General features: G+C 38.7%; 2 protein-coding genes across 2 annotated transcripts; both read right to left on the minus strand.

Moving 5' to 3' along the window:
• Positions 1 to 2: 2 nt before the first annotated feature.
• On the minus strand, positions 3 to 13,114 carry LOC125226418 (striatin-3). Its single transcript, XM_048130404.1, has 9 exons — positions 12,671 to 13,114; positions 8,291 to 8,539; positions 5,783 to 5,954; positions 5,035 to 5,211; positions 4,280 to 4,381; positions 3,007 to 3,182; positions 2,338 to 2,628; positions 1,599 to 1,859; positions 3 to 1,162 (listed from the first exon to the last, which is right to left on the minus strand). The coding sequence occupies exons 1-9, from the start codon at positions 12,887 to 12,889 to the stop codon at positions 788 to 790; spliced, it is 2,022 nt and encodes a 673-aa protein (XP_047986361.1). The 5' UTR covers positions 12,890 to 13,114; the 3' UTR covers positions 3 to 787.
• A 908-nt stretch (positions 13,115 to 14,022) lies between these two features.
• On the minus strand, positions 14,023 to 19,704 carry LOC125226426 (juvenile hormone acid O-methyltransferase-like). Its single transcript, XM_048130412.1, has 4 exons — positions 19,260 to 19,704; positions 18,909 to 19,080; positions 15,346 to 15,454; positions 14,023 to 14,887 (listed from the first exon to the last, which is right to left on the minus strand). The coding sequence occupies exons 1-4, from the start codon at positions 19,616 to 19,618 to the stop codon at positions 14,751 to 14,753; spliced, it is 777 nt and encodes a 258-aa protein (XP_047986369.1). The 5' UTR covers positions 19,619 to 19,704; the 3' UTR covers positions 14,023 to 14,750.
• Between the last annotated feature and the right edge of the window lie 442 nt (positions 19,705 to 20,146).

Here is a 20,146-nt window from a genome sequence, read left to right on the forward strand (position 1 = left end):
TACTGTCGGTTATGTTGCTTTTTACTATCAATTTTGGATGTATGTGTACAAGTATGAATTCGAGGAAAATAAAGGAAATATTATGTTTTATTATAATATATTCTACATCGCAGTACTCGTTATGAACAAACATTACTTATGTTACTTCCGATATAGTACTTCTACTCAATTTTTGTTCGATCGCTCATGAGTTACAATGAGAGCAGGTTACTCGATACATGTCACAAAACAAAAAGAGATATTTCTCTATTGATATCCAATCAATTTAAATAAAATATGCTAGCCTAAAGAAACACCATTCGTTTCTGCAAAACGATTAGCAAATAGTGCGTAACATCTAACTGTACAGACACAAAATAAAACGTATCAAGGAAACATCGTCGGTATCCACATGTTATAATATTTATAATAAAGGTCTCGCTTACAGATGCATAAGAAACGAACAATATTCTCACTGCGTATCATAAAATCGGTGAAAAAGTCGCAATAAAAACCTAAAATCCACATACTGAAAGTCTAAAAATATATTATAATAGATTTCAAATGTCTATACATAGATGAGTGTTCACTACGCGCTTATAACGAGCGTCGAGCGCGTCCATTACGTTACAATTTAAATACGCTAGAGCGGTCCGGCGGAACCGGACGGGCCGAGCCCCGCTCCACTACGGGCGACGCGGCGCTACTCACGGCCCGGCACGAGCCGGGCGGCCGCGCGAGCGGGCTCGGTCCTATCGAAAGGAAATTACATGTAATATATATATAATATATAGTCGGCGAACGGCGCTCAGACGAACACCTTGGCGAGGCCGTCGGCGCCGGCGCTCGCGATGTAGGGCCGCAGCGGGTGGAAGGCGACGTCGAGGATGCTCTCGTCGAACTTCTTGCGGTGGGCGGTGATCTCCTGCACGCAGGTCTTGGTGTCGAGGTTCCAGAGGCGCACGGAGCAGTCGTGCGAGCCGGACAGCAGGAACAGCCCGTTGGGGTCGAGCGCGAGGCCGGTGACGGCGTCCAGGTGCGCCACCATGGCGTGCGCGCAGCGGCCCGACACCACGTCCCAGAACCGGATGTGCCGGTCCTCGTGCGCCGTCACCAGCAGCGGCAGCGTCGGGTGCGCGCGCACGCGCGTCGCCGGGCTCTCCATGCCCACGCGCAGCACCGTCTGTAGCAAACATCACGCACTGTCAAACTGTCCGTGCGATGATACCGGGAAAACTCGAATTTTCGACAGTTAGAGATGAAGCTCAAGAAGTTGAGACGGCATCCAAAACGATTCATTTAAGTTATAAGTTTTGAACGAATCGCGTGGACCTCGGAGTTTGAATGAACGCCTTTAAAGCGCCTCGAATGCCGCGGTTCACTTCCGCCATCCCACTGCCCTTCACCACCGGCAAAATATGCATTTATAAAGAAGAAATGTTATTTGAGCTCTAGATGTAGAGGAGAGAATTGTTTCATTTGCTACATTTAATATAATCGGGTCGGCCGGATGATTAGTTAAATTATTGAAAGTGTCGCAGTTCGTCTCGCGACCGAAGTCACGACGGGTTTCCCCAATAAAGTAAGGCGGGCATACAATACATAGTAACAATATGTACCTGTCCGGTCTCGAGGTCGTAGAGCAGCATGGAGGCGTCGCGGTAGACGACGGCGGCGCGCGCGCCCGCCTCGGCGAAGTCTGCGGCGGCGGCGGCGGCGGCGGCGGCCGACAGCGCGTCGTCGCGCAGCGTGGCCAGCAGCGGGCGCGGCGCGCGCGGCGCCCACAGCCGCGCCGTGCCGTCCGCCGACGCCGACAGCAGCCGCCCGTGCGCCGCCGCCAGCGACCACACCGCGTCCGTGTGCTCGCGCAGCACGGGACCCTGCGCCGACACACATTCCGTACATATTATATCTACACGATTTGCAAACAGATCGCGCTCGGTAGCGTGTCCTAGTTATCTCTCTCTCTATCGATCTTCCGCATTGCTGCGACGGAGCTGATTAGGTTTCGTTTCTGAATGGTTCGTGGGTGACCCGGTTGTATCGGCGCCCCTGTCGGCGACGGCGTGACCGTCACCGAAAGGTTCCCTTTTACGATTGCTTCTAGAGAAGTGCTCGAAAAACAGTATTATATTGGTGCAGACGAAGTCAATTATAGTGCAGCAGTGCTAACATCACTGTCTAGGAAGGAAATTTTGCAAGATTTCTAGTTCATACACTAGAAAGAAACACCCAAACCTCTGTGTCGAACAGCGTTAAGACAGTGTCCGAATCGAGTCAAATCTTTTTTTAGTTAGGTCGCCAGTTTCTAGACGACTGAAACGAATAAAATATGCGAAGCGTTTACGATAGACTGACCTGGACCGCAGGATCATAAGGGTCGTAGGGGTCGGCGGTGGGCGGCGGCAGGTTCCAGACGCGGATGGTGCCGTCGAGGCCGCCCGAGAAGCACTCCTCGGTGCGCGGCGCGCCCATGGCCAGGCACAGCACGGGCGCCGAGTGCGCGCGGAACGTGTACAGCGGCTCCACGTCCAGCCCGGCCGACTTCTTGGCCGGCACCGTGCGCTGCAGGTTCCACAGCTTCAGCGTGTGGTCCTCGGACGCGGTCACGAGGGCTGCTTCCGTCGGGTGGAAGGCCAGCGCTCGCACCTAAAACAAAAAATTACATTGTAGCCGTCAATGCAAAAAAACGAATCCACAATTTTAGAGCTACTAAAGGAGATTATCGATGCCGTCGTATTGCGGCATATCGTACCACATGCCACTTAACTGGGATCATAACTATTGGATAATGTAATTCGTTCACCGTTGCCGCTGGATATCGTCTACGGAAAAAACCCGCGTTTAGTTTACGCACTTGTCAAAGGGATGGTATAGGGCCAGTTGCATCAACCACATTTGACAGACACATCACCGTCACGCAGCAGATGTCTATGGAACTTCCCATACAATAAAACAACGAACGCTTTAACGGTGACAGACGGTTTGATGCAACCGGCCCTTAGTCTAATACCACTAAACACGAACCCCATCGAAGTGCGAGCGCAGCGTGTACTTGGCGTTCCACGTCTTGCGGAAGGACTCCTTGTTGGCGCCCTGCACGTCGTACGCCTCGGGCTCGTTGCTGACGGTGAGCTGCGCCAGCTCGCCCAGCGCTAGCGGCTCCTCGTCCGCTTCGCCGCCGCCGCCGCCCGGGAATTTCACTGAAACACCGTCAACATTTACAACTTTGGAATTGATAGTCAAATCAATGGCTTGCTTCGTGCTTGCTCGGCTGAAGAATGTGGCAGCAGTGTTAGGTAGGTGGGTTCATAGCAGATTTAATTTAATTTATGTTAGTATTGGTAGCGTGTGCTGTCTTCTGACGATTCGGAATATTCGGATGTCGTCAGTTCCATCAGTTTTCTTTTCTTTGTAAAGTTGACGATAATTGTACGAAATGTGTGACGGAGAATGAGAAGGATGAAATGCTTCATCAAATTTGGAGTAACTTTTCTAGTTTCATAGCCCAAACATTTTATACAAGATAACCCTTTTCTTTTTAAAGAAATAAAAATAAACTATGACATTAATCATATTTAAAAACAAGTTCTTATATAGGGCTCATTGCCAACAATCAAATATTAGGATTGAACTGCGCGGAAATTGCTGAGGTGTGAGTGTGCCTTTGTTTTTGTTGGACCCGAGTTTGGGCCCCTGGCGATTTGCCAATTTTATCGGGGTAACCCATTCAGCCATAAAATCGTTCAAATAATTTGGAATAGGATTAAATGATCTGGTCATTTTATTTTTAAATAGTGTAATAGTAGGTACATATTTATTTTATAGTGTGTAATAGTAGCTTTCTGTTAAATTAAATAAAGAGAAAATTTGTACTAGAAGTGACCAAGAATTTAAGAACAACGTTCGGGTAGTACGATCCACCTCAACAGTAATGAATATAATGTTTTTTTTTGTTCAGCATGGTTAACCTACAGTTTGCGCACGATAAGAAAAATTCGCTTGCCCCGGTCCCGTCAACGAAGCTGGTTCAGTTCGATCAAAAATATTGAGGTTATAATAGAACCAAAAACACGCATGAAAGAAAAACGGTTTAAATCGAAAAACTGCTGACCTGGGTACGTATTAGCCGAATGGCACTAACGCTGCTCGTAGATATCTATCCCTATCGCTCTTGCGTATTGGCGCGACAGAGCCAGACTACCTTTCGCGGCGTTTCGTTTTCGTTTCGCGTCGAAGAAATGCGAATTGGCTACGGCACCTGTGCACTAAATATCTGTGACTATGGGTTACTACTCACCGACTGGGTACTCATCGCCTTGCCCGCCGCCGTCTGCCTCGCTCTCCGTCAGGGAGTTGAGCTCGTTCAGCACCTCCTCGGCTTCATGATCCACCTCTTCGCCTGTTCAAAATACATTCAGTCACAACAAGCATTGATGGGATTATCCTATAATCACATGTTCGATGTGTCGGCGGTTATATTCGCCAAATCATGAAATTAGTGTAGGCAGGCATATAGTGAAACGTCACTATTGGACTAATATTACTAACTCCTTTTGACTAATACGACGATAAGGCCGCGTACAGGGTCACTTAGTCGACCTGTATGAATGTAGATACTTGATTTGCCGCACACAATGCCAAGTGCCGCTAGCGTTCAGTCCGCGATCGAAGCCTCCGAAAGGGTATAACAAGTAACCACAGAACTATATTTATATAGAAGAAATAAGTTTGTACAGGGGCCGGGCGGACATTGTTACTTGCTTGTGATAGGAAAATTTTTGTGTTACAATTAATATCACGTAAAGAGGCATTTTTTGTGTTTGTTGACTTCCACGTACAAAATAAAAATTGACGCTCGAAAGCTGCAAGCTGCAAGTAGGGACGTTTTGACTGACTTCCTTGGGCACGCTGAGTAGATCCGTTTGCTTGATTTATGGTACCATCGGCAACACTGCTAACTGTACATTTGTTATCCTTATTACAAGGGCATAATATAGTCTACCTATGGTTAGGAGTGCTGCTGTTAGTACACATGAAATCTGTGAGTGTGACCTTGTTTAGGCGCGGAGTGGTGCCCCTGCTTGGCGTCCAGGTCGTCGATCTCGTCCATGTCCATCTCCTGGTTGGTCAGGAACTCGAAGTGCGTGAACACCACCGCCGTGTCTTGCACCGAGAGGCCTTCTTCATTGTAGACTCCGCCCGACGGCACTTTGCGTTGTTGTTCTTTACCTGCCAATTAAAGTGTTGTTGAGTCTCAATTGACGTCCATAAAGTTTTAAGTCATTAATGTCATTATGTTTTAATTTGTCCGCATTTCTGTAAGTCATAATATGATATTTCTCAAAAATGCGTAATTTTTCAGGATTGCCAAACAACAACAACAAACCCAAGTTAACCTATGGATGACTCTAAACCCTGAAAAGTTAAAGAATTTAAAATTATGACTAATGATAATCTGGCAATCGTTCATTATATGTTTGATTTTCAAAGGTATCTTCCATGTTCTCCTATATCTAATCTAAACTGATTAATGATTATCCGTTAATTTTACTGAGGTCTAGGAATGGTTTTCCTTTTCAGAGACCTCTAAAAATGAAGAGAACCCCATTCCTAACATGTACATACAAACAATTACGTCGCCTGTGCTGTCAACGCGCCAGATATTCGATCCTTCACTTTTTAATGAAAAGAAGGATGAAAATGAAATACCCTTAATCCTTTCCAAAACCCTCCAAGGGTTCACAGTTCAATTAACTGTATAGATACATATAGGTAACATAATAAATAATAATCAACTGACCGATATCGTATTTGCGGACCATAGAGTTCATAGAGTAGTCGCATCTGTCGCGCTGCTGCTTGTCATAGTTCCGGCAGTTGGGGTCCTCCTGCTGCTCCTCGTTGTTGAGGCCCAGGAGCGTGCGCACCCGGTTGGAGCGCACGTCCAGAATCGTATCTGTGTAGCCTATTTCCTGTAGAAAACACGAGAGATTTCAATCATCTTTTAATATTTCATTGATAGCTGGAGCCACACAGGGCGATGCACGTCGCAGGCAACGTGCTCGCGCGGCAAATATTCAATGTAGGCGTGCTTCGGCCGAGCAAAACGTGCGTGCTGCCTCGGCCGAGGCACGTCTACAATGAACGTTTGCCGCGCGATTACATTGCCTTACGACGTGCCTAGTAAGAACCTCTGTAAAAAGACGGCTGACGACGAATACTAATGATAAGTAGGTACAGTCTCCAGTGCTTAGGAACTAATGAGTACCAAAAACACCAAAATTGTAGCCGCCGACTCGTATTATAGTCCAAGCACAGACTGCACAGACACCTCATTATGAAGCGTTTACAAAGAGCGCGTGGTTAACGTACAATTATGTAGAATTTCACTGTTAAAATAACCGCAATTTGAGTAGCATCTTACACGATTACTTAGTATAACAGCCTAGGTTCACCTGGATCAAGTCAAGTGGTTGCGTTCCCATACTAAATTACTAAGGGTAGTCATGTGTGGTGACTTTGAGTTGGCTGGAATGCTTCGTTTAATAATTGAGATGGTCTATGACTCCAAGGTTCCACTTGAACACTCAAGTTACATATTAAATTACTTTTGACTTTTTGTTTAAAACACAAAACGTTTTTAAATTACTTGCCTATCGATTTCGGTGTTTTATTTGCTACATTTTGGAAAGCGTACGCTGAAAATGCACGGATTGATTCGATTTCCCAAGTCTAATTACTGATCGTACGGGTGTGGAGGGCGAATACGTCCTTGCGTCGGTTTAATAGATATTTATTCACTCGATACAGCCTGTCTGTGTCTGTCTTAATTGTGAGTTAAGCAATTCGAAATCGCGTCCATTTACCTGACCATAAATTAAAAACATCATTTAGGCGTCATATAAGTAAATAGGCTTTAAAATAAGTGAGATTTAATCTCAGACCAGACCAGACATGTCATTGCTTTCGTTAAGTGCGACTAAGTTAATATTAATTTCCTGGAATTCTGGTCAGATTTTTAGTCTTCAACAAATACCTACAATGCATATAACGCCAACCTATTTTGTGTGGTAACATGAGGAAACCCAATATTATTAACAGCGTATTCCCGACTAAAATGTCAGATTTCGTTTCCGGGATTTATCCTAATTGCAAAGATTTTTGTTTTCTTTTTTTCGTCTCTGACATGCGCGGTTACAATTTTTCGGTTTCGTCGTGTCCTCGTGTAACATCGTGTTAAAGAAAAAATATTACTCAAACGATAAATTAATTAAATGATTGTCACGTAGAACTTCGAAAATAAAAAAATTCAATTACAAATATTATATCCTGGTAATTTGCCTACTCGCCATTAAGAATATACCTACTGCTAGAAATAAGAGTTATTTTAATAACATTCCTTATCATATTTCTGAGCTCCAATTATCATTAGAACACTAGAACTGTAATGTGCTTAATTATAATAGTCAGCAGCAAATGATAACATTTTAATTATGTTTAATATCAAAGATACATAATCACAGATTACTGTGACATAGTGATCTGTATCGCCAGTGGACATTTGATATGCGAGGACACAAACCCATTGACACATTTGAGGAGAGGATATTGCTCCTTTACTTTCTAGATTTAAGACATTTAACAGACATGACACGTTTGTTGCTGCATTCTTCATAATATTAATAACGATAATGTAGAACAGTATTTAAGCTATAATTATTATCTTGTAAGAGTTGTCAATGAAGTAAAAACCGAAACAAAGAGCGTTCAGTGTCATCAATAATTGTTCCATCAAGTAACATCTCTTAACTGCTTCTTTCTTCCTATATTAGGTCTGCAACCAATGCAACCATGTCTACATGTCTCTTTATGCTCATGCAAATGAGTTTATTCCTGCTCTTCACTTTTAACCAGTCTATTTCAAGAATTAATAGTATTAAACTACCTTGAATTAATTGATTAAAGTAAATACTAATTACATCTGTATGTAATCAACTAATCATACATCTAAATGTCTGGAGTATCAGATGTACAGTCAACCAATTGGAACCCTAGGCCACTGTAGAACTATGTCATAGTGACGTTATAAATCAGATTATAAGAAATCTCTTACTGCTTGTCATTTTGACATGGTTGTAGAGTGGCCTAGGGTTCCAATTGGTTGATTGTACATAGGCTATGGAGACTGCTTGCCATTAGTGAGGCCGTACGCTTATTTGCCACAGGCGTAGTATTAAAACAATCCAAAAGGACATCAGAATATGGCACCCAAGGGTTATCTAATCCAAAAGGGTGGGTGGTAGTTTACCTGCAGGTACTGTTTGATGAGCTGCCGGCCCTGTTTCCACTGCGCGCGCTCGGCGGGCTCGGGCTCCGCGGGCGGCTCCTCGGGCGGCGGGCGCACGTCGCCCTGCTGCAGCTCCACGCCATACTTCAGCTTGTGGAACTTGGCGCGCTCCTGCTTCAACGCGTATTCCAGCATCTTAATCCGCCTCACGAGGTCATTCTTTAGATTCTCTTGACCCTTCCTCTCGCCTTGGAGGAAGGCGATCCGTGCCTGAAATTGGAACATATGTATGAATATTACGTACATGTAAAACAGGTCTATATGCAATATAGATATTTCGTCACCCTAGTTCACAATCATACTAATTAATAATCGTACGAATTTATGCACTAAGGTACTAATTACAACATCATTTTCGCCGTAATTAGTACAACCGTGAACTACGGTAACGATTTTTAAACTTCATTGAAATGCAATAAGGCAAGAGATCTCAAGCAGCAACGCAGGCAATCCTCCTCATGGTGTTTCCTATCTATTTTGATTAACCTTGTCACGACAGAATGCTTTAATAACAACTTGCAACTGTGGACTGGACTGGAAAAGATTGGGAACTTCTGCAATAAGGTCTACAATGTATGCCACATAGGTGTAGTATTTTTCATAACTGTCAAGCTGTCACCTCAATACATATTTTGCATTTGTACTATTTGTAGGTATTTTGTTGTTCAAGTTTGTCATTATATGCAAGCAGTGAACTGTATGTGATAAAAATTATGTCAGATATATTTATGTATTGAGAAGCAATTGGCAGATTCCAGTTTGCAGTAACGTGTAAGATACCAGTTTATTATATAAAGATACTATAATATTACAGCTAATACTACAATGTGGCTTGCTCTTTTTATGAGTTTGGCTATTTATAGAAAATATGTGTAATAAGGAAAATATGTTTCTATTTGTAACTTGAAAATCAATTTTCTCTATAAGTTATTTCAGACTACTTTTGTTAATAACTTTTAAGACTTAATACATTATTTTTATTATATTTTTGCCAGGGGAACAGGGGAATTTTTGTTTAGTCTAGATAGACCCAAGACCGGAGTAAATGAAGAAATATGATTCGAGCCCTACACCCTCGCAGAGGGTAACAGGATGCAAAGAGAAGAAGAGAAATCATATGTTTTTGTATATTTAAAATATGTCATATTATTTCACAATTAATCATGTGCTTGAATCATTTATAAAACAATTAAATAACTGTAGTGCCAATTTGGCAAATACTAATCTTGTTAACACATCATATTCTATTATACATATAGCATTATTTTCCCCAGCTCATTAATGCATAATCTTGGTTTGCATACTGAAGAAGTCTAACATGTCCTAGGCCCTAGTTATTGTTTATGAAAGTACAAAGAAACCCATTCACGGTCATGGTATCTATTGAACTTGATTCTGACTATGCCTAAAATTACACAATAACAATACACAGTGTTATTTGCTCAAGTTTATTTCTACACACACTTTAAAAACCTGACCTGACCTTTCAGGAGCTTCTTCAAAGTAAAGATGTAAGTAATGCAAACTAGAAAGAACTACAAAATGCGAGCACAAAACTGGTTATTAAAAGACAAATTAGCAAAAAAACTTTTTTTCTAATATATCTCAGGTAAATACAACTATTTTCTGTATGAGATTAGATTACAATACTTAATATGATAATAGACTTTATAATGCATTATTCGTTATCACAACACATTGAATTCATCCTTATTACAAATCTTAACCACATATGTTAAATTAATAGCAGATGGCAGATTCATGTGGTGTGCAAGAATTAATTCCAAGACAATCTTATGAATGTTTTTCTACTTGTCGACTGTAATCTGTCAATTAGGACACCACAGACTAAACTATAAGTGCTAACTTTTCAGTGTTGGATACTCTATGGCAGTTCCGACTCAATTATAATAAGCTCATTATAGTTGACTTTAGTTAACTGTAATAATTTCAAAAATAGTACTTCATACAATTTCTATACTAATTTGCGATACCTGGCAAATTTTCCTGCATCTGAAACACATTTTCTTATATCTGTCGCGTTATCGGCCAATCAGAGACGGTTATTACAAACAATTGGTTGCTAGGTAATTCGATGTTGATACAACGGTGAACGACTCTATTAACATTAATTTTAACTTGCATGAATGATGATATTTCCGTCCATTGATGATGAAGATGATGACTCGTAGAAAAAGTATTGTATACAATAGTGATATAATTAAGCTTTTCACTCTCGTACCGTACTATTAGGCCACTCAGCAAGCTTCGTGGCCTAAACATGGTACTCGACTGAAAAGCTTTGTATTATATCACGATTGTATAAAATACTATTTCCTGTAAATCCATTTGAAGCAGTACGTAATATTTGTAATAAAATTATAAATTAATACCATCTGAAAAACCTTGATAAGAAATAGGTACAAGTGAAGCTATAAATGATATGTCCCTTTACATGTTTTTGATTGAGCAAGCTTCACTGAAACTACCATACACAGAATAATATCTGTAGCACGCTATAAATATTACTACATGGTACTACTGTGTCAAACTGAACTATACTGAAGATAGTATTCATAACTACTGTTAAGAGTATTTTTTGTAAGGAAATTATAAGATCATCTAGTTAGCTAATTTTAATAGTATTGTCTTCAGTTAGGACAGTTACTCATGAAATAAATATAAGGTGGAAATTGATTTTGGAACTATAGAATTTTGTGATGTTTTGTAAATTCATTTTAATTGATTTATATAATTGTAAATAATACAGATATTGCGATTTCATTGTGTAATATATATTATTTCTAATACATCATCCAAAGAAAAAAAATTGTAATTCCCATTCATAAATAAATATTCTGGTTTTTTTCAGTCTGTAACCAGATATCAGATAACAATAACAGATACATATATATATCCTTGTTTTTACAGTTTGTCATATTAATATAATAACATATGCTTACACAATCTGTGCATCGGAATTTTAATATATTATTTTTAAAGTCACATCACATTTTTCACTGAACAAATTAGACAGGTAGCAATATCTGGGCGACCGAGCTTCGCTCGGTTCTATTTTAATATATCACGTATTTAGATAAAAAAAAAACTCTTATAAATACAAAAACAAAAAAAAGACAAAAAACAAAAACTTTATTTCTGGCCGGGACTCGAAACCCTGACACCTACGATCTATCTGCGTACATTAGACCGACCTCGTACGACTGAGCTAAGCGGAATCGATGCGCGCGCGGCGAAATTAAGGACCATATTTTACGTTTACAAACGCGAAAGAAAAACTCATGAAAACTCGAAAATTCGCGTTTTCCGGGATCTAAGGCTACGCTAGATCGATATATCACCCCCGAAAACCCCCACATAACAAATTTCAGCGAAATCGTTAGAGCGGTTTCCGAGATCGTCGGTATATATAAATAAATAAATAAATAAATATACAAGAATTGCTCGTTTAAAAGTATAAGATATGAAGAGATTATGGACCTATTAAGCCTTAGATGCATGTGGTATCAAACGTGATACTATCAAAATAACACAACTAAACATCTGATTGCATCCACATGATACTGTCATACTGTATCAAGTGTAAAATTGACATGGATCTCAATCTTTTCAAGTCATTTTGCAAATGAAACCCATACAATACCATACATTTAAGGATTTAGAAATGTAAAATAAGTGTCTGTCAAAAAACCACTCTAATAAGAAACATGCATTAATGATATACCTTTTGGTCAGGTAATAAACCACAGGTAAGGTAATAAAGCAAATGAATTATAGAAAACAGCTGATTATAAACCTCCTAACAAGAAACTCATCTCTAATAAAGTAGGTTTTGTTAGCTCATAGGAAAGATATAAAAATAAGAATGTTACAGTGTTTTATTTGGACAGAAAGCAAGAATTGATGAATTTCTTTAACCTAAGCTGAGGGTAATCAAATAAAAAAAAAACATAAATGTTAGCAAACTTTCTAAAACATACTGCACCTTTGTTAGTAGTTAATTAAAAACAACTGCATGATAGTTATCTATTTTAAGTTGTCTACAGAAGACTGATCAACTAATCAATAATTCCATATGGTTGTACTGAAATAAATGCGTGCAGGTAGGCATTTTCCAATGTGTACAAAAGTAACAATTAACAAAAAAAATACGGATTAGAATACTCAAATGCTATTCCTATAAGTAGTATTCATCAAGCCATAACATAGAAATGTTAAAATGGATTCAAATCTCCTTTTGTATAATATAAATACAAAACATAAGAAAAGTGTCTAAATATCAAAACAAAGAAAATAGTACTAAAAAACAAGTATGATCACCTCAAACTCTGCTCTGTCCACCTCCCATTGTGATCTCTCGAGCTCGAATCTCGCCCATTCGTGTTGAATAAAATGCAAAATGCCAGGTATCGAATACTGGACGCTTTGGCTAGGTTCGTCATTCTGTTTGTTGTTTATACTGACTCCGATTTGAGATCCCACTTGCCCTCCGTTGTGATGAGATACGGAGCTATCATCCATGGCTGTGGGGATTTTCATGACATGGCCACCATTACCGAACTTGTCACAGACCTATCATATAGAACTACAAAGACAAACTACGCGAAATAAAATACTAACACATTATTTTACTATATTTCAACTAAAGTTCACGTAGGTGACACCATCTAAAATATTTTTTATCGACGAATTCATGAATGACAAAAATTATTGCATGACGGAATAGAAAAGTCGAAACGACGTCCGTCCGCTACATTGCTTTTTTTTTCGTTTTTGTGTTGCTCGCGGAAATATAATGTTTCCCACAAAAAAAAATATATATATATATATAAAGAAAAATGTGGGAAAAACATAATTTAAATTATAAAATTCATTATAAATACTTTATATAAAATTAGTAACAAAATACAGCATTTCATAAAGAGGAAAATTAAATAACGATTGCAGGTAGATGATCACTACTGTCACTAGATGTCACTATTAACCATTCACGATCTAGTGTAGTAACAAGCAAAGAGCATTGAATCACTACGTTTTAACAAGGAAATCAATATAATCCATGCACTTAGTTATACTTCCGTGCCATGTACCACGCGCCACGGTGTTTTACGCAAACTGTACTCTATGATAGAGCATTATTGAAATTAAAGTATGGCATAGAGTTATCAGTCAAGATTTTCGAATGCAGCGCCATCTATTATTAAGCTACGACACGACAACTTTTCTTGTGACTTTCCATTCCTAAACGTTCCTTATAGCACATAAAACATTTGGACCCTTTAGACATGGAACGCCACATATTTATGGCGGGGTTTTTAAATGGGTTTGATGTAATCATTTATCAACCAGTCACATAAGTAACGCCGTCGCGCCATTCGCGCTGTCCCTGTCAGCCTGTCACTGTCACACAACACAATGTTATATGTATAACATTTATAACAGCCAGTGTGGGAGCACCATTATATTTCATTTACAACGATTTCAACGGTGTTTCAACACTTTCAACACGACGGCGACGGTCGAATGTGCGGTGCGAACAGCACCGCACGCTCCATTGTCTAATCAATGACTTACGTAATGTGCGTGGTATACAACAGATGCCGCTGACAGCGACATCATCTTGCGCTCGAGATGCCTTATCTCTCGGAATTTTTAGTCAAACAAGGGTAAAAAATGGGTAAAAAGTAAGTATTTAATATTAATTTTGTTATAACATAGGTTTGTATCATCATTGGCTTGTAAAGATTTGCTTTTTTGTTGCTTGCATGATTGTGGCGCTGTGGCGAATAGTTCTAGGCAAATCTTTTGTAGTTTTAAAATGCCGTGCCACAGCTTTCAATGCTAAATACGTTGTACAAAGATTTAATTACACAAAAACTACATTTTTACAATTTTTCTCGTTGCTTCTTTGTCCACGTACCTCGCAGGGCCGTATATGTAGCTAGAGGTGGGCATTGTGGGGCAATGCCCAACTTTAAAACCTCATTGCCCTACATTAAGAATCCCCAACAGCTTTAATAATGTAGCACTAAATTTTTGCACAGTATCACACTCTACCTGTAATTACAGCATCAGCAGCTACCCTAACTTAAATATCCAAATATAATACAATACAATAAAATAAAAATAAAATAAATGAATAAACAATTAAACAAGGTAATACCTATTCAATATTTTTTTTAACCCCTACACATCTCTACTTGAGGACGATCTCGACGACTTCAGGACGGTCAAACTGTGGAAGAATGTCCTATAATATTTATTGATTTATGTCCGGCACGGCCATCCCGCTTCATCACTTCAAGCAATCTTATGAAGCCTCGTTACATCAAACCATAAATTTAAGTAGTCTATGGAGCAAAGTACTTAAAACTTATTCTGTATTTAAAGTTTAGGCACTTTATTTTGACCCATAGGCTACAATAACTTGATAGTCTATTTTTACAGCGTTATTTGAAGCCACCTCGAAGTAGTCTTGCATAAACTCGTCCCATCTTTCATTGAGAGCATTAAAGGGGTTGATAGCCTTGACCAAGCCTGAAAAAAGTCAAGAATGTCAGAATATTTTTCCTAAACATCGTGATTTCATTATTTGTGTAAGAGATAGTGTACAGTACATAGTATACAAAATCGTTTTGGCAATATTCAGCGCCATCTATTGACCAGAAGTACCTAGCTAGAATTATTTATATAGTATAGGTAGGTATATCAAGCATCGAATACGAATTGATAGATTGATAAGTAATTTAGGGTGTGGAGCCATGTGGACCGGAAGTAGAGTTTTTTTTTCGCAGACTTAGTTACTTAATATGGCAGAGTTATTTTGATAACAATAATAGCAGTTAGGTATTATTGGAATCTCCCTAATGTTTCACTTGCTCTATATACTCGTACCTATGTCCAAATCACCCGCCCCCTTTTACGGTCTTAACTAAGAGTAAGTGCTTTACGATTAGCTCTTTATTACAATATGAATTATCGGTATATCTACTTACATTTAAAAGTATTAGCATCGTCATATGTATGTGTTTCATCAAACACGTTAACTTCTATTCCTTTGAAGCCAATTGAATCCATTATATTCCTTACTACATTCATGGGGTTCTAAACAAAATAATTAAGAAATCAATAACACCATCACTTAATTATAATTATTAAATTTACATAATATTGAAACTAAGACTAAGAATACAATTCATTTTTAACACTTTCGCAACCAGGCAAAATTTGGAACAATACGCCAGAAACCGACAGAACTCGCTAGTCGAGCAAACGACGTGCAACTCAATGCCGGACGCCGCGAACCCGCTAGTCGGGCACGCGGCGGACGCTCAGGGCTGTGCCAAGTTACTTTCGTATAAATACGTGGATAAAATTAAATCTGCTGTCTCCTCTGTTTAGGCTCCTCGTTTTATCAATCATCACAATGCATCATTGGGGCAATAGGAAATAAATAAAATCACACAAAGTCAAAGCACATCACAAACCATTACGGAATGGCTCCGATTGCAATTTTACACCGAGTCCGGTTTGAAAAAAACCCGGTCGCAAACTTCAAATAGATAAGGGATGGTAAACAAGATCTCTAGGGTTAAGTGTATGATTTACCGTAAACTACATTCTTTTGTCAAAGAAGTTGCGACTTTATTGTATGTGCAGTTGTGCACGAACGTAGCAGTCAGTGCGGGTAAGACCGGCATAGTTTATTTGAAATAAAGTTTGAGTGGATAAAACTCTATAATTAATGCAGTCTGGCGTAATGCGCATGGTCCTATGGGATAGCAAATATTATATTTTACAAAGCTTTTACAGTATTTTGGTGAAGTAAGCTACTTTTAAGTGATAAAAATCACTTTTTTTAAGGCTCGGCGGGTTGACCGTCCTCCCGCGATGAGCACAGAAAGACCGTCTAGTGCTTGTTGTCGCGTAATTTCATATGAGACTAGGTTCCAAAATCATGATCATTGTTATTTTACGTAATAACGGGGCAGAATGTGCTAGATAACTATTAAAATAACGTTGAAATTTTGAACATATAAGCATTTTTCTATTTATAAGGCAAGACCGGCATATGTCCCGTAGATGGGGTTCATAACCTTTTCTTTTCAGGTCCAGATATTGCATAATATTGTTTTTCCAACGAACACCTGCGAATACAATTTAGTCACGATATTACAGGCTCATATAAATCTAATTACTTATCTGTTTTTGAAACTATGTTAATTAAGAAAACGTAATAGGATATTAAGATACGTGAATTAGTTTGGTAACATTTCTTAGCAATGCTTGGTTTTGCTATAGTCACTACAGTATGAATGAATGCGTAATTTTTTTTCATCACACTCGCACACTAAATGTGATTTTACACGCAGGCGGAGCGTGAGTTATAGAAAAATCGTTCTCCCAAGGGAGTTATGAAATTTCTACCGTATTTAATTTTTTTATCTTTTTACATATTTTTATCTTGCAAGTGTGATGAAAAACATTGTGTGTAACTCGGGGAGTATGAATATTACAAACTCGAGTCTTGGAGGAGCTGAGTGGTTCTTTTCTGTTCAAGGATTTTATGTTGCCAGTATAACATATTAATTCAATGAAAAGAGTTTTGACATTATATTTCATGATCGTTTATAAATTGTTGTAGATTAAGTTCGTACTACTGATTTGCAGTAGGTATATTCATTATTAATATTTTGGTAATTTCCTTATAGGTGACGTGAAAAATTGTATGGTATGTCACATGGTAGCAAAATTATTTCCACCTTGAGCGTTAATACTTGAATCCCTCACTACGCTCAGGATTCTAATTTTGAATCCCGAGCGTAGCGAGATTAGAGATTCCTTTACTTCGTTCAGGATTCAATAAACACCCTTTGCCGCATTTTACTCGATTACGACTTCAAAAACTCAGTAGAGATTCAGATGTCATTAATACATAAATATTGACATAAATATTTGTATACTTCAAAATACTTACTTTTATTTCTAAAATACATAACTCTCTTTTGAAATATTTGTCGCCGCATGTTGCACAATCTATACAAACACTACCAACTTGAATATGATGATGAGTAATGCAGTGTAAGTAGGCTTAGTTCTGTTCACCACTTATAATTCTTCACAACTATGTCATTTTTATTTAATACTTTCGAATGATATTAGTAACACCATACGAATCATTACCAAAACTGTATTTCGAAGTTAAAATCAAAAACGGTACAACTATCATAAGCAAAAAACGTACTTATATATTGATATTGTTTACACTCGACTTATTTCCAATAAAGCCTAAAAAAGGTTGGCATCTCCTTGTTTATCGTATGCCGGTCTTGCCTTTCTCTTTTATGCCGGACTTTCTGAGTAGGCACAATTTCTAAGTTACATATTTCAGAACATAAAACAAGAAATTGAACGCGTTTTGAGTAGATTAATAGTACTAGTCAGAAAGAACGGTTATTAAATGACTACGTTACATACATGATATACAAATATTCGGACTGCTTCTATTTTATTTTAATTTTTTGCGGAACCATGTTGAACTCGATGCTCGAGTTCGAAACACGAATCAAGTTTATTGTTAACTAGTGTTCGTCCTAGGGATATGTATTCAAGACCAATGGCTTAAGGATGAAAAACTGGTATACCTTCGGAGGTGTGAGAGGCGTAGATATATAAACACAAAAGTTATTGTCAATAGACGGTCTTTCCGGGTAGACGGTCTTCCCCACACTGACCTTAATAATAATCAGAAAACTTACAAATTTTTCTGTTAGTGGCAGTGGCAGCCCTGAGGTAGCGAAGATGCAATGCTTGCTCGACTGTCGGGTTCTTTGGCGTCGCGTGTAGGTTTATAGAGCTTGCTCGACTACCGGGTATGCCGGCATCTGAGTAAAGTTTACGAAAACCCGAGTGTCGGGTACGCGGTGTCGAATGTGTTACCCCCACGCAATAACGACGGGGTGTTATAAGTTTGACATGGCTATCTGTCTGTCTGTGGCATCGTAACTTCCGAACGGATGAATCGATTTAGATTTTTTGTTTGAAAGCTGAATTAGTCGGGGGTGTTCTTTTGTTTGATATAAATTGGTCCACTATGTCGGGTTTTTCAATCAAAATTTAAATGTTATAACATACTCGTAAGTAAGTTAAGGTTTCTGTGGCATTTCCTCGCTGTAAGTATCGCAAATATAACAACGTTGAAACTTCCGATTTAGCATCTTCGTTAGGTACTTACAATTATTTATTAGGTACTTACAATGACATTAAATAATGGCTACTTACATCGAAAACTAACTCTCATTCACACACCACACTCACACACTCTATTATAGAATCCTGCGCTTCGTTTTAGGCTCAATGTACTTACGCATATGCCGTAAATATGTAATTTTATTTGGTTACCATTACGAATAAGTATATACTTAAAATAATAATAAGTACCTAATATGGTAATAGTAGTAATATGTACATACTTAATTATAATTCTTGGAGGAAGATGGATTTTTTTGTTATTTAGTGTTTACTTGAAAACTAATTAACAGTATGTACAAGTAGGTACCTGGGAATCGTGATAAGGAGATATGAAGGTTTCAACATCTTTAAGGTCCTCAGCCCACTTCGCCTTGCGAGCGAGTGTGCGATATACATCGTAAACTGGATATCTTCCTAGGAAGACAAGAAGGCAGCTACCTCCGTCTTTTAAGCAATCATAGATGAATGAGAAAGCGGCCCTAGAAACAAAAATCTTCTTGTTAATATAGTGCTCGAACAAAGTTTCACTTTCGGCGAAAACACTGCCCAGCTCAGCCTTTATTATATTTATTTTAAGCCGTCGCACCCGTTCAAAATAATTTTTTTTTAAGTTATTACTTTAACGAAGAGGACAAAAATAAATGGTATCGCAACTTACTTCTGCTGTTGGATCCTTTGAAGCACATAAAAAGAAAATGCGTGATCAAATTCGCCCTTCAGAAACTGTGGCAATAGTTGGACAATATCACACTGTATAAACTTGATTCGTTCGCTCCCGAAATGTGCATTTGCGTATTTAACCATCTTCGAACTTATGTCACAACCCACTATCTTGGTATAACTGGGTGAAGCGTACTTTTCCAATATAGTTTTAGTCGTGCTCCCATCTCCACTGCCAATGTCAATAATAGATGCATTTTCTTTCCACCTGTTTTCAATGGTGAACTGATCTAAGGCTCTTTTTGTGTCTTTTTTGGAAATGAATGCCACTTTTCTGTATAAATCGGGTAATTCCATAATTTTTTAAAGGTTATTTGTTTTTATTAAAATCAAAATGCAAAAACACGCTCCCCAGCGTCGACTGAGTGCAAATTCAAATGATAATAAGAAGAAACTTAGTCAACCAAACTAAACAAAGGTAAACCTAACAAAGCTGTTATGTTAAAGGTTAATTACAAAGTTGTGCCCTGTAGCGCTAGCGCTGTTAAATTATGTATAACTTAGCTGAGTAATACTTTAGTTTAAGCAAAGCCAAGTTCTTACATTTGACTTCACATGGCTGGCCACGTGTACGTCCCGTAATTTCGATGAGAGAAATTCTTGTTACACGATAACTTAATGACCTATAAGTATGAAATAATCTGTGTCGGACTCGGACCGTTTAGATTTTTTGGCTAATTGTTACCGATCTTGAGTATCACAACTTTTATTGAGCCATATTGAAAGAGGCCGTTTTTAGTAATTTTTGATTGGCTCTAGCGTCTTTTAAAATAAAAATAGCAAAAAAATCAAAACGGTCCGACACAGATAAAAATAATAATAATC

Source organism: Leguminivora glycinivorella, chromosome 1, assembly GCF_023078275.1.
Source record: "Leguminivora glycinivorella isolate SPB_JAAS2020 chromosome 1, LegGlyc_1.1, whole genome shotgun sequence".
Classification (NCBI taxonomy): Eukaryota; Metazoa; Arthropoda; class Insecta; order Lepidoptera; family Tortricidae; genus Leguminivora; species Leguminivora glycinivorella.

What these genes read in the sequence shown, in the direction of transcription:
- LOC125226426 (XM_048130412.1), bottom strand. Translation starts at nt 19,618, where the DNA reads ATGGAATTACCCGATTTATACAGAAAAGTGGCATTCATTTCCAAAAAA. An exon ending in CTCCTTATCACGATTCCCAG is followed by an intron (nt 15,455 to 18,908) that starts GTACCTACTTGT and finishes TATTTTGTTTAG; the next exon opens with AACCCCATGAATGTAGTAAG. An exon ending in CGATGCTAATACTTTTAAAT is followed by an intron (nt 14,888 to 15,345) that starts GTAAGTAGATAT and finishes GACTTTTTTCAG; the next exon opens with GCTTGGTCAAGGCTATCAAC.
- LOC125226418 (XM_048130404.1), bottom strand. Translation starts at nt 12,889, where the DNA reads ATGAAAATCCCCACAGCCATGGATGATAGCTCCGTATCTCATCACAAC. An exon ending in TGGACAGAGCAGAGTTTGAG is followed by an intron (nt 8,540 to 12,670) that starts GTGATCATACTT and finishes TTCCAATTTCAG; the next exon opens with GCACGGATCGCCTTCCTCCA. An exon ending in CTTATGATCCTGCGGTCCAG is followed by an intron (nt 1,860 to 2,337) that starts GTCAGTCTATCG and finishes GTGTCGGCGCAG; the next exon opens with GGTCCCGTGCTGCGCGAGCA.